This window comes from Lycium ferocissimum, chromosome 8, assembly GCF_029784015.1.
Source record: "Lycium ferocissimum isolate CSIRO_LF1 chromosome 8, AGI_CSIRO_Lferr_CH_V1, whole genome shotgun sequence".
NCBI classification, from domain to species: domain Eukaryota; kingdom Viridiplantae; phylum Streptophyta; class Magnoliopsida; order Solanales; family Solanaceae; genus Lycium; species Lycium ferocissimum.
This window is the reverse complement of record NC_081349.1, coordinates 30029738-30043701: the sequence shown is the minus strand read 5'-3', so window position 1 is coordinate 30043701 and position 13964 is coordinate 30029738. Positions and strand designations below refer to the sequence as shown.

Genomic DNA, 13964 nt, shown 5'->3' with positions numbered 1-13964 from the left:
TAAGAACTGAATACGTATGTTATAAATAGGGGTGCTAGAAGTGGCTACCTACTGTCATATTTATGGAGTATCTAGCAAGTGAAACTACAACAACCCAATAAAGTTTTGATCGACCTCATAAACTCATAAGGATTACTTCCTTATTCCTTATATATTCATTCGGGCAAGTGCATGTTGAGTTCTTTCACATCGGTTAGGGATGGGAATTTGACATCTTTATATGAATTTGAGCAATCTTTTCCTCATAAGCTACGTTTTGAGGTTAAGTGAGGCTTAAAATTCAGTCTTTACATGCTATTAGAGTTAGACCTATCACAATTCATTGTTTATCCAATATATTGGCCCCCATGTTATATATTCACGCTCCCGATGTCCAGACTCGGGTGTGCAGGGGTGTTGATTCTCCCACAATGATTTGTGAGATGAATATTTGGTCTTTTCTTGAGCAATTCTCTCCTCACGAGCTAACCGCTTTAAAGTCAAACTTCAGTGACTACTTTGAGGGCACTGTGAGGATAAAAACTTACCCGCACGAGATATTTATACCAAACCAATATATGAATGCCATGTGTATGAATATACAATAACATCATTTAACCATCATAATTAATTAATGTATATATTCACTCCAGTAAACTTTTCCTACATTTTCTCCAAAATAAAATAAAAATAAAGAATGGGGATGCAATAGGGATAAGGAGATGGCAACAAACTCTCAAGTATAATCTTTAGATTGAGCTCAAAAACACAAAGGCATGCAATTACATTCCTTTCCTCTTCGACTTCACTGAAATGCTAACATGGATAAACCCTCCCAAAACCCTACTCCTCCCCTTTACTTCCATTTCCTCAATTTCTCCAAAACCCAACAAAACCCTCAAATCCCTTCATATTTCCACTCAACCCCCCATACTTAATACTTCAACTGATTGTGGTCTCAAATTCAGAGAAAAATTACTCTATCTTCAACAACTCAAAATCAATCCCACTAAAGCCCTTCAATTAAACCCTCATCTTCGATCAGCAACACTTAATACAATCAAATCTGTTGAAACTTGTCTCTTTTCTATGGGTATTGAACGTTCAGCAATTGGTCGAATACTTGATATGCATCCCCAATTATTAACATCTGACCCTTATAAAGACTTATACCCAATTTTCGATTTCCTATTAAACGACGTCGTTTTACCGTTTTACGACATTCGTAAATCGATTATACGTTGTCCAAGAATCTTGGTTTGTAGTGTTGAGGATCAATTAAAACCCACATTTCAATTCTTGAAAGAATTCGGGTTTTCGGGTCAAAATCGGATCACTTGTCAAACCACTGTATTGCTTGTTTCAAGTGTTGAGCTTACCTTAAACCCTAAAATTGATTACATGTTGAGTTTAGGGTTTAAGTATGATGAGGTTGTTAATATGGTTTTAAGGTCACCTGGGTTGTTGACATTTAGTATTGAGAAGAATTTTAGGCCGAAAGTCGAGTTTTTTTTGAACGAAATGAATGGGGATTTAAGGGAATTAAAGAAGTTTCCACAGTATTTTTCGTTTAGTTTGGAAGGGAAGATTAAGCCAAGGCATAGGCTATTGGTGGAACACGGGTTTTCGATGTCTTTATCGGAGATGTTGAAGGTTAGTGACGGGGAATTCAATGCGAGATTGATTGAAATGCGATTGCGGTTAGTGGAGGATAAGCAATTGTAGTACTAGTAAGTAATTCTTTTCTATGGATAGAGCTGATTTTGTATATGTTGGAGAATCATTAGAGTGAATGATAAATGTGAATTTCACATATGTTTATTGTGGTTAGATGTACATTTTTGCGATAAAGTAATGATTTTTATCCTTGATGTGGTGTTCTCTGTTCATGGTTTTTATTGTTTCATGTGGAATGCTATTCAAAGTTTGCTATGCTCTTGTTATTGATAAAGAATATCGTGTACGGATGATTTAGTAGGCATTTGGCCATAAATTCAAAACAGTTGGAAACAGGTTTGGAGCACTTTTCCAAATTTGAAATCCAACTCTAAGTTAGATTTGGAAATTTTACAACCAAACACTGACTTTGGCGAAAAATTATTTCGGAAAACGTGAATAATTCTCATGGCCGAACGGGTCCTTAGCATTTTGAAGTATTGCTCTCGAGGATGCATGTCCACCCTGCTTCTCAAAGATTGCTTTTGTACTCCGTCCTTGCATTATATCAAGCGGATTTAGTTATAGCCGCACCTATGGTAGAGGATTGTGATTTTCCTTGGTGTTATAGGAGATTTTACGCCTACAAACAGGCATTGCTCTGTGTATATAATGATAATGGGACTCACTGCGCTGTCCTGACTGTTGAAGTTGGGCTTTTAACAAATACTCCCTCCATTTGTTTATACGACAAAAAATAGACTGGATGGAGTTTAAGATGTTAGTTTATACGACAAAAAATAGACTGGATGGAGTTTAAGATGTTAATTTGACTTTTACACCATATTAATAACAGTGATATTAATAACCTGGTAATCCCTTCCCCAATTTCCCCTTCTCCTACCCCTAAATTTTTTTTTTTTTTTTTTTAAAACCTGGTACCTGTTGCTGGTGGGAGGTGGCAGGTATCCTGCGGAATTAGTCGAGATGCGCGCAAGCTGGCCCGGACATCACGGTTATCAAAAAAATAACAGTGAAAGAAAATATTAAAATACTGGTTTAAAAGTTCAAAATGGAAGTGTCATATAAATTAGATTGGAGACAGTACTATTCAAGTGTGCTTGCAAGGTTTTGTTCGTTGCCATTGGCGATTAATGTGATGATCAGATGATACATAAGTTCTATGTATTTGAATGGTAATGATTTTTTCCTTTCCCATCATCTGTCTGTTATTTGAATGCAATCAATGCATTAAATATGATGATGTGTTGGCCATTGTTTAATATTTCTGTGCACAATGATGTTCAGGGTCATGAATGATCAAAGATCCTTCACCACATTGAGGTCTATTTGAAAGAATTCTCAATTTGCTTGAATGGATCTAGCAATCTTAAAATTCTAATGGTAAACTTAGTAGGTTGAAAATTAGCTTTTCATCTTTGTTGCTGCTTGTGTGCTCATTGTCCTACTTTCCTTATTTCTTGAACTTGGTTTTGACTAAGATCATCCAAATGAAAGCTTGTCGTGACATGCTTGGTTGCATAACTTAATCATGGATGATGAGGGAGGGTGTCCAACAAGACACCTTTATATGTTTACTTTGACTGCTTATTTTGCGTTATGGTTAACAATTAATCTAAGTGAATTTCTCCTTTGTGAAAGGAAGCGATCTGAATGCACTAGAAGTTTTGAGTTAATTACCTCAGTTAACACTTAACACAAATATGTTATTGTTTCAGGTGGATCTTTCTGTTCTTAAAACAATCAAATTATGGTTTCTTTTTTGACATGCACCAACTAGTTTGATGCACCCAGATTCTGTTCACTCAGCTAAAACATAGACGACTATTTTGTTTAACCCAAAATCGAGTTGCAGCTGTTGTTATTTTTGCCTTTCCTCTATGATATTACATGGTTCCACTGCTGAAAAAGTTGGTTTCTTTTGCCCAAGTGATAATTTGATCTACTTAGAGTAACACAGAATTGGGATGCTACTTAAGAGTAGAACAGAATTGGGGTGCAAAGTTGCCTCACAATCTATGGTATCTTTCGTAGTTTCTTTACTTATGCCTTATCATTAGCTTGATTGTGAATCCTCTTACAGGAAAAATGATTTATAGTACACATGTATTCTGCAAAAATAAACTTCTTTTATAGTTTCAATTTGCCATGATCTCAGAGTTTACTGGTGGGACGGCAATTTATACAATCAAACAATTCTCTTTTCTCGTATTGAAACAACGGGGGTTAGTAAGCAACTAATAAGATATTGCTAAAATGTATGTCCATGCTTTAACATTTGGCATTGCCACTTTCTGGCATCTGCAATTTGTTCTGACTCCTAATTTTGACCTTGTTTTCACTTTTCTCCCCAATTCATGCTATGCCCATGATACCAATGCTTATTTTAGTGGTGTTACTTTGTGTAATATTGGCATGAGATGAGTTTATATATGGAGTAACTTGGTTGTCAGGATTCATATAGCCAACCCAACTTGTTCGGGACTGAAGCATAGTAGTTGTTGTATTATGTTCTTAATGTCAATTAGTCCAATTCTAAGAGTAGCTCGATCCCAGAGTTTTAAGCTAGTTCTACTGAAAGTTTGCTCTTGGAATGTGTTTCGTTAAATATGCACTTTCGGCAAAGCAGGGTTAGTTGGACCCCGAGGAATTCCTGATTACTGGGTGCAATTCTAGTTGTCCCCTTACATGTTAAACAATTGATTGGGATAAGAGTCGTTTCTCAGAATCCCAGCCGCGAATAACATGCCCTGGTATTTCAGACTTAAATTGGGTTGTTTTATATATGAAGCCATCTATTGAGTGTTCTCGCATTTCTCCTTGTTGTACTTATTGTAACTACCTCTGAAGTTAAACTTGCCTGTAGAATTCACTATGAAATGCAATGTTTTGGATAGTTTAAGGATTGACACATTCGATGAGCATTTTTTTGTTAGAAGTAGTAACAGTAGTACTGTAGTGGTTAGCAGATGTAAGATATGTTGAAAAGTGTTGTTAAAAGGCTTGTAGAAGTGTGCTCAAGCATTGAAGCTTGATTGGACGGATCCCTTGCCTAGTTGGTGCTTTAGTCCAGTATGCCTCAACAGCCATGGCCCATGGGCTATGTTGTGAAGAAGCTGACACTAATAATTGGCAAAGTGATATATTTTTTATTAAGTAAGCTTTATTAATGAAATTTAGAAGTTTAATATTAACTAAACACCAAATTATTATCTGGAAACATAAAGAAATCATATTTGAATCATAGAAAGTAACTTAAACTGGTTTTAACTTGATTGGCTCCATGTATTTCACTTAAGGTATGGTTACGTTTTCATGCATTACATTTAACTTTTGACTTATGCTGCATTTGCGCTTTTCTGCATTAAGTCTCAAACAAACATTTAACTTTTCTTGGGCTTAAAAGGCCAGGTAAGAGGCCTTTGGGATTTATGGGCCTCTTGTCGAAGCTGGCCCACCTGTGGGAATATACTGGTATGTTGTTGTCGTCATCATCGTCGTCGAAGCTGGCTTACCTTGAAGTAGAGTCAGCCTTTCAGGCCTCCTGGGCTTTAAGGGCCAGGATGCATTATGTTATTTATGGGCCTCTTGTCGAAGCTGGCCTACCTTGAAGTAGGATCAACCTTGCAGGCCTCTTGAGCTTTAAGGGCCAGAAAGGCGGGCCTCTTGCTTGGAATGCAGTACTGGAAGCTAAAGAATTTTGTGTCTAGTAATAACTTTAACCTGCTGTAGATGTTACAATACGGCGCCTCTTAAATTTACACGAGGAAATGGTTTCTTATCCCCATTTGCAATTTGAATGGAAGAAAATGATCCAACAAAGATATCTGGTATTTTATTTACAGATCTTCTTTGCTATTTCTTACCGATCTCCACTGAAAAGGCTCATATTAACTAAAATGGAATTTGTAATGAACTACAAAACCAAATCTTCCGCTGTTCTTTAAGGGAGTGAATCCTTTGCATAATCACGATTGGAGAAATACATAGGTTGATTGTTATATTTAGACTGAGAAGTTTTGAGGGGTCTTGTTTGATCCTACCCTGTCGACTTCAAATTGATCCTCTGGCCTTGGTGTCTAGTTAAAAGTTAGAAGGAAGTAAAGACAAATTGGGTCAACTCTCATTTCCCTGTAAAACACTTTTTTTTATTATTTATTAAGTGGGGAGTTTTTGTAGTAGAGAAGGCAAATTCAAGATGGATGATGGGATCTAAGAAGGAGAAACATTCTTAAATAAGGTCGACATTATTTTATTATCTTTGAGAATGTTTGGCATATTACTGTTCTTTGATAAGAAGCTGAAAATTTCAACTAGAATTTTGAAACCAGAATTGCTTAAGAGGGTATTCTAAGTAGAGTTTGAATCTCATGCAGTACAAAAACAGTGGAATCCAATGGCAGGATATTTTTTGATTCCGATATTTCCTCCAAGATGAGTTATATTTGCCTATCCTGCCAAAGCAGGAGTTTTGGTCGATTATCTACTATTGAATTTGCACCAATTACTTTCATCGTATAAAATCGATACTCTAACTGTTGAGTTTAGTAAATCAAGCTGAGTCAAGTTAGGGTTAAAAGCCTTACTCTCTCCCTCGATTGGTCCAACCTTCTCTATCAACTTGGTCTGATAGAGGATCATGTTAGGATTAGATGATCCTGCCATCCCTGCTTCCGGAGTTTGATCTGCTACTCTATCCACTATTATGTGTATGACATTCCCGTAATATCTTCCTATACACTTTAGCAACTATGGTCTAACTAAAATCAAATTACTCGTTAATGACCTAAGCACTTTCCCTTCTCATCTGTGGGGGAATGGGGTGGTTTAAAAGGCTCTTTTTCGATTTACGGTCTCTCAGAACAAAAATTTAAGCAAATTATTCCAGCTACGTGATGTGCATCTTCTCTATAATCATGTCACTTATAAGATAAGGACAAATAAATTTCTATAATAAATATTAATAATTGGTTACCTGGTAAATATTGTATTAAAATATTATATCCAGTTAGATTATGCTAATACTATGGATACATTTTAGGTCGTCTTAGTACATGACTGGATACATTTTAGGTCGTCTTAGTACATGACTTAAATTATTGTAAGAAATAAGCATTTGCATTATACAGCTAGGTACACATTGAGTATTCTTGAAATAGAGATGTGGAAAATCCATGTGCAGATTGGGAGAAAGAGAAGAAAACAGAGGTTTCCGTGCATGGCAGAGAGAAAATATTATACATTCAGTTCCTCTCCAATGGCAACAAAGGACAATATTATACATTCAGTTCTGACTCAGCTGATGTAATGCTCAATAAGCTTTTCCACCAGTCTGACACATTAATTGCCATTGTTTACACTTCTGATGATCAATAATTCTTGGAAAACGGTCTTTTTTGTTTTTGTTTTTAGAGTTGGTTCTGATATAGGATTGAATTTGTATTTGGATTCACTTCTTTCTCTGGAATTTTTCACTTCTTCACCTCTCTGCACCTTTTAAAATGTGGTTGTATTCATTCTCAATTGGCTCCGCATTAATGCCTACTTTTTTGCGTGAACAGGTAATTCAATATGTTTTGAGTACTCCCCTTTTTTGGATGTAAAGACAACTTCTCATCGAGTTTGAGTATAGAGTTAGAGGTGGATTTAGGAAGTTGGAAGGAAGTGATCCGATGAGTGGTTTATTGTGCACTTTGTGAAGCATACAAGTTGGAAATGTGAGTTCTATGAGTATATATTTAAGGGAAAATAACAGTGTTTGCCTATTTGAGGCCCTTTTATATAATATTATACACTTTTATACAAGGTTTATACATTGTCTACAGTAAGTATATAATATTGTATATCGTGTGTATAAACACTGTTGCCAAAAAAAGTTGGTTATGCGGATGTAAAGTAAAAATATGACTAAGTAGATGTAATATTCTGTGCCGAATTGTCTATTATTGAAATTATTCCCATATTTAACGCTATATGCATATACTTGATTTTGCACACATGTAAAAGGTACGAGCACATATATTAACTTTTGAATGCCCACAAATGCAAAAGGTTAGCTCAAGCAGTTCAGAGTGTTCAAAATTGTCTTTAGCGTTCTAGGTTCGATCCCCAAGGACAACATAGTTTTTTATATTTAGCTTTTGTTGTTTTTTCGAACTCCCTGAGTGAAATTCTGGATCCGCCACTGGGTTCATCCAAATCTATTTTGCCGAAAGTTACAATATATATACAAGATCAAAATTATTTAAATCTCTTTAGTTTTTTCGTGTTTTTATTCTTTTATATTTTGAATAGCGTAAGGGTTAATTGTGTCTTGACATACACAATGGGACTATCCATGTAGTCTTTGGTTTTTCTTATTCGTTTAACTAGAAAAAGGAATTAAATTTGCTAAATGTTTCTTGGTGAATGTGAAGTATGGAGAGATGGCAAATGTTTCTCGGTGAATGTGAAGTATGGAGAGATGGCAAAGAAATGTTTGATCACTTGGTTTTCTGTGTCTTGCATTTGGCTTCAAGCAACAGAGGGTAAACAAAACTCCAGATTGTCACACTAAAAGGGAAGAAGATACGATGCAATTATTGGTAGTCAATGCATAGTTGTTCCAATTTACTAAGAGAAAATAAGTTTTCCACCACTCTTATAGTGCATATTCAGCTAAACTATGACCAATACATGCATATATTCTCCAAGTAATCATAACAAAGACATGTAAAATACTACACTTAATGTGCCTAAAATTAAGAGTCTTAATATTCTGTCCTTTGCAATTGAACGACTTAAAGTAAAATGCCAAGTGAAGATAACATTGACAGGACGACGTCATATGTTTTCATCAATTTCACAATAACATATTGAAATTAGTACTTCACGTTCAGTTCCAGCATATAACGATCTAGATTAGTTTCTGAAGAGTTTGGTATGGACAATGTGGTAGTAAATCACATGTGTCAATATACATGGCTAGCAAGTGACCTTGGCAAGCAAGTATACTTGGAAAGCAAGTAAAATTAGTGGAGGACAAATTTTGTATTTATTTTTCCTCTTCTATTTTTGTGTTTGGAGCCCAAGTTTGGTCATCTGTAAAGGGATGACCATGTAGTGAGTAGAGAGTTGAGAGAATAATTCACTTAGGTGTAATTGGGAAATCTCCCTTCCCTTTGTTAATAATATAAAGGTAATTGTTCTATGGTAGGCGTAGGATCATTTTGATCCAAACCACATTAAATGTTGTGTTCTTTCTTTTACGTTTCCGCTAACAATTGGTATCAGAGCATTAGGAATCTTTAAAGATCCTAGGAGAAAGAACAAGCAAATATGAGTTCCATGAAGCTTGAAATCGAAAGATTCAGTGGGCGTAGCAACTTCAATATCTGGAAGATCCAGATGATGGCGTTACTGCTAAAGGAAGGTTCAATCCATGCTATTGACGGAAAGTATCCCGATGGTAATCTGTAACACCTCAAAACCCACCCTAGGCGCAACAGGCATCCGATGCTATGAACAACACCGAAAGCACCTTATAAAATCATTAAACATCTATTCTCTTTCAGTAGTCTTTTAATATTTATTTAAAACAGTCATAACTGAAAGCATACTCATATTTATAAAAATCAGCGAAAATCAATATGAATAATCAAAAATAAAATGTGGCAAATGGCTCCATAAGTCGAACGAGACTTCAACAACTACTCACAATCTGACAACTATCTATGGAGCTTTTAAGATAAATAAATGAATGAACTAACTATCTATGGAGCTTTTAAGATAAATAAATGAATGAACTAACTTCAGGACGCAACCCGGAAACTAATAGCAATAAATTTAAATAGAGGGGTGTCCCACGAACAAACATGTGGGCTCACCAATAAGTCTGGAAAGCAGCAAGTTCTCCTACTCCGTAGGCGTATCACGAACCTTTTCTTCTTCGTTACCTAACATACTATAAAAAACAATAATGATATGCCTGAGTACTGGGTACTCAGCGAGTGTCTAAAGGGCAACGGTTAATAGCAAAATATATAACTCTTGAGTGTAATTGAAAACAATATTGAGAAACAGTTCAAAATAAATGATAACATCTCATGAATATCCAGTATAAGTCAATGATGAAGAAATAATCACTTTGAATACTTAAGTCATTCTCGTTACCTTAAGTTCTTTAAAAAACAGTTTGAAATCCAAAGATAGAGTAAACCAGTAAACTTAGTGAAAGTCATCTGGGAAGTTACCTTAAGTTCTTTAAAAAACAGTTTGAAATTCAAAGATAGAGTAAACCAGTAAACTTAGTAAAAGTCATCTGGGAAGAAACCAATAACAAAGAACACAACAAACTTAGCTAATTTACCCTTTACTATATTAAGTGTTCACTTACGAATCCAGAATCATCAACAAACCAACTTATGGGCAACCAAAGATTCAACAAATGCCAACTCGCGGGCGAACAATCAATCGATGCACCGGGGTTACCATCCCTCGGAGGCTAATAGTCCTCTAGACTAGCACAACAATAGATACACTGGGTTTAGTTACAATAGATACACTGGGGTTAATTTTTCACGGAGGCTAATGGTTCTCTGGACTAGCACATCAATAGGTGCTCCGGGGTTAATTTCCCAAGGAGGTCAATCGTCCTCTGAAATGACACAACAATGCTAAAAAATGATACGTTAGGATCCATGATGGCTAATCATCCTCTGGACTAGCATAGCTTGCCCATACAGGTCCAAGCACAAACAAACACAAGTCATGGTATATCAACCGAATCATCAATCATGGCTTATAGCCGGATTCACTTCTCAAGTCATCTTCTTTCAATAGAGGTATTTCAAGTCATAACCAATTTAGACACCTTATTCAAATCACTTATTCAATTTCAATTTCAAGAAAACCCATTCAAACACGTTTAAAGCTTCAATCCTTAGAAAATAATTTCAATCTTCCAATAATGGGGCAAAACAAGTTCAACACAATAGTATAATTTGTACGAGCTTTGATATGGGCTTGACCCTACACGTGTATGACCTTATTCAAAATATCGCCTTTAGTTCGAAAATAAATTCACCACAGATCAATCACCAAACCATGTTTTCAACGTGTACAACAATCAAAAGAGGATTCTCATAACCAATCAAGCTTTCAAAAACAGTCTTAAAAGTAGACATATTTCAATCGATGGTTTCAAAGTATAGTGTATATCAAAACATTTTTGAAAAGGTAGACTGTCACACCCCAATCCTGATAGGGCATGACGGGTACCCGACTCTCATCAGAGTCGAGCGAACCCTCAGACATTCGCTCTATCAAAACCTGTCATTTCAAAAACTTTTAAGAACATAAAACTTTTCCAAATAGAAATCATTATCTTTATAACAATTATGAAAACTTTCAATCAAATAAGTACTTTAAACCAATTGAAATTATCTAAAATACATACTCTTTTAAAATCCACAAATGACTCAACTGACTTCACCGAGTCCGCGATTTTTGTAGGACAAAAAAAAAAGTTGGACCAAACTAACACAAAAAAAAAAAAAAAAAAAACATAAATAGGTTTCACGCACTAATTTAGTGTGTGAAAGGACCAAACTGCAAAGATAAGAGTTTGGCCTTTCACGCACGAAATTTGTGCGTGAATGAGCAACAAAATATTTGTGAGCCCTCAGTTACATATCTGTCCTTTTCGCAGCAAAAAATTCCTCCAAGGTAAAAAAGAAAGTCCACACAAGACTACAACCGTCAATGCAATGGGGACTTTCCATGAACATTTATCCGATTGATACGGTTTTCCATCTTTGTGCTTCATGTTTCGTAATCCTCCTTAGCGCTTCCCGCATAAGAGCAAAACAACCTGTACATTATTCCACCACTTCAATTAGCTAGGTAAAATAATCATGCAAACATCTACTTGGAATTTCCTAAAGTAACACCTCCTTTCAAATGAATTGGTATAAATGAAAGAAAAAAGAAAAAGGAATGACATGACAACAAGATCCTAATCACACAAAACAAAAAGAAAACGGGATATTATCGAGTAATCGGAGAAAGGAGGATAGAATAAATGCTTACCGAAAATCCAATACTTCAATACTTGGATATGTGAATAAACTAGATACAAAATCTTTTATCAAAGAATTGCAATCACAATTCTAGTAGTCGATAAAAACAACAGATCTATTACGTATCTAATCTTAAAATGTGCCACTAATTACAACTCTTAAAAACCATTAGATCTGTTGATACTACCGAGAATAAGGTACTATGGGGCAAGTTAAGAATTTTGCATGTTCACTTTATCTTTATATTTCCACATGATATAGGGCCCAAAATTTTGTCAAATTATGTTGTCCCAACCGAGGGCCCTATTGGCCACTAAAGTCGAATATGGAAGGGGAAAAAAATCAAATCAACGAATTTTTTTTGCACCAAATATTTTTTGAAGCTATTCACGCACAAATTTCGTGAAAGGCCAAACTCTTATTTTTGCAGTTTGGTCCTTTCACGCACTAAATTAGTGCGTGAAACCTACTTATGTTTTTTTTTTTTTTTTTGTGTTAGTTTGGTTCAACTTTTTTTTTTGTCCTACAAAAGTCGCGGATTCGACTTCACCTTGTCGACATCTCGACAAACATACCACAGGACACTGTCTGCAGAAGTCTCTAAGAAGTAAACTGAACATTACGAGTCAAGACAGGGCCTTGACATACCCATAATCATACATATCTCTACATGACTCAACACAACTCCAGAATGAGGTGGAACTTGTCAATCTCAACTGACGTCCAAGCATCCTAGCTATACATCCGACTCGCAAACAATGGTCATGGGTATGAACGCAAGCGTCCCTAGGCAAAAGGACGTCAAGACGGGACAATGTACTGATTATGTAAGGTGGTAACAAGTCATAATCATAATTTGACATAGGAGAGAAGAAATCACAATCTAATTCAATACCTACAGCCTTCGCTGGAAGAAGCATAAATGGGCACACAACGTCTCAAAACAATCTTTAAGTAAATAATGCAATCCAACACACATGCCGCTTCCGACATGTTAACAGAATGGTCCCTTCGGACAGCCGCTTCCGCTAGTATCACAATTGTCCTTCGGATGTACCGCTTCCGCATAATAATGATGGCCCCTTGGGCAACCGTCGCGGCTTAATATCACCATCATATCACACACAAACTCAATCCACAAATATCAATTTCAATTCTTATAATAAGTCACTAATCAATTCATCACAATCTAGTTATTAGCCTTAGTCTTTCATAAGAAGTTATCAAATTTGTATCTCACTAGACTTAGGAGGACATACCTGTGTTTGAGGGTAGAATTGTTATGAAATTCTGACGACTTATATTTTACTCAATTTCATCTTATTTCCCTACCCAAAGAATAAATGATCATATCAATACAAAGGGATGATACTATGGAATGTAAACATAAATCGTAAATGAAATGAAGTAGTAAAATCTCGCACCCCCTTCAGAGTGGTTTTGAAAATCAAACTTTATGTTTCCTTTAGTATAAAACTCATTTCCTCGAAATCATTAGTAAAACCGATATACACAACTCAACTTGGCACCTTATGGGTATTCCTTCTGAATGTATTAGGAGTACAATATCAATAAGCCATCACAAGAAACATTTAGACCTTACTCGTCTAAGAATGGAATCATATGGAGTACATATAGAACGAATAACAACAAGAATCATGTCAAAGGAAGAAAGGTCCGCCTTACATACCTGGAAGCTTACTTTTCACTTTCCAACTTACTTCTTGTCTTGCAATCTACGTAAGATCATTCATAGTCTCGTAATCTACATATAAAACCATTCATACTATTATTAGGCTTGTCATCATATGCTTATCTTAAGCCTCCAAATTAAATCCTTTAAGAATTTTCTGTCAAAATTCGGGTAGTATCTCCTCTGTTTATATCCTTAGCCCGAAATTACAATACCAACAAACAATTATAACAACAACCACATCGGCAGTAACAACAACAACACGACAACAACAACATCAACTTATCCGATTTCCGTCATTACTTCCGTATAGTTCTCATCTCACAATTTAACTGTGACCTGGATGAATTTTAAATATATCTAGTAGAGGAGAATTCTTACCTTAATGTGCTTGAGTAAGACCTAATTCCAGCTTGCACCACTTGTAATCACTTCTCCAATTACACAGCAAGAGCGGAGAGGTAAGCTACGCCACTACCACGAGCTACGAGTTGTAGATCTTAGGCTAAGTGATGGGGAAATCCTTGAGAGTATATATAGTGGGGTTTTCCCTAACT

At 35.7% G+C, this 13964-nt stretch overlaps 1 protein-coding gene across 2 annotated transcripts; it reads left to right on the top strand.

Annotated features, from left to right (window-relative positions):
• The first annotated feature begins 655 nt into the window (after positions 1–655).
• Positions 656–7467, top strand: LOC132067932 (transcription termination factor MTEF1, chloroplastic). 2 transcript variants are annotated; one of them, XM_059461342.1, is made up of 2 exons: positions 656–1709; positions 3375–3393. In XM_059461342.1, the coding sequence occupies exon 1, from the start codon at positions 793–795 to the stop codon at positions 1702–1704; it is 912 nt and encodes a 303-aa protein (XP_059317325.1). In that variant the 5' UTR covers positions 656–792; the 3' UTR covers positions 1705–1709; positions 3375–3393. The 2 variants fall into 2 exon arrangements, with proteins under 2 accessions (XP_059317325.1, XP_059317324.1); XM_059461341.1 differs by lacking the exon at positions 3375–3393 and adding an exon at positions 7218–7467 and having other exon boundaries at positions 657–1709.
• Positions 7468–13964: the final 6497 nt, after the last annotated feature.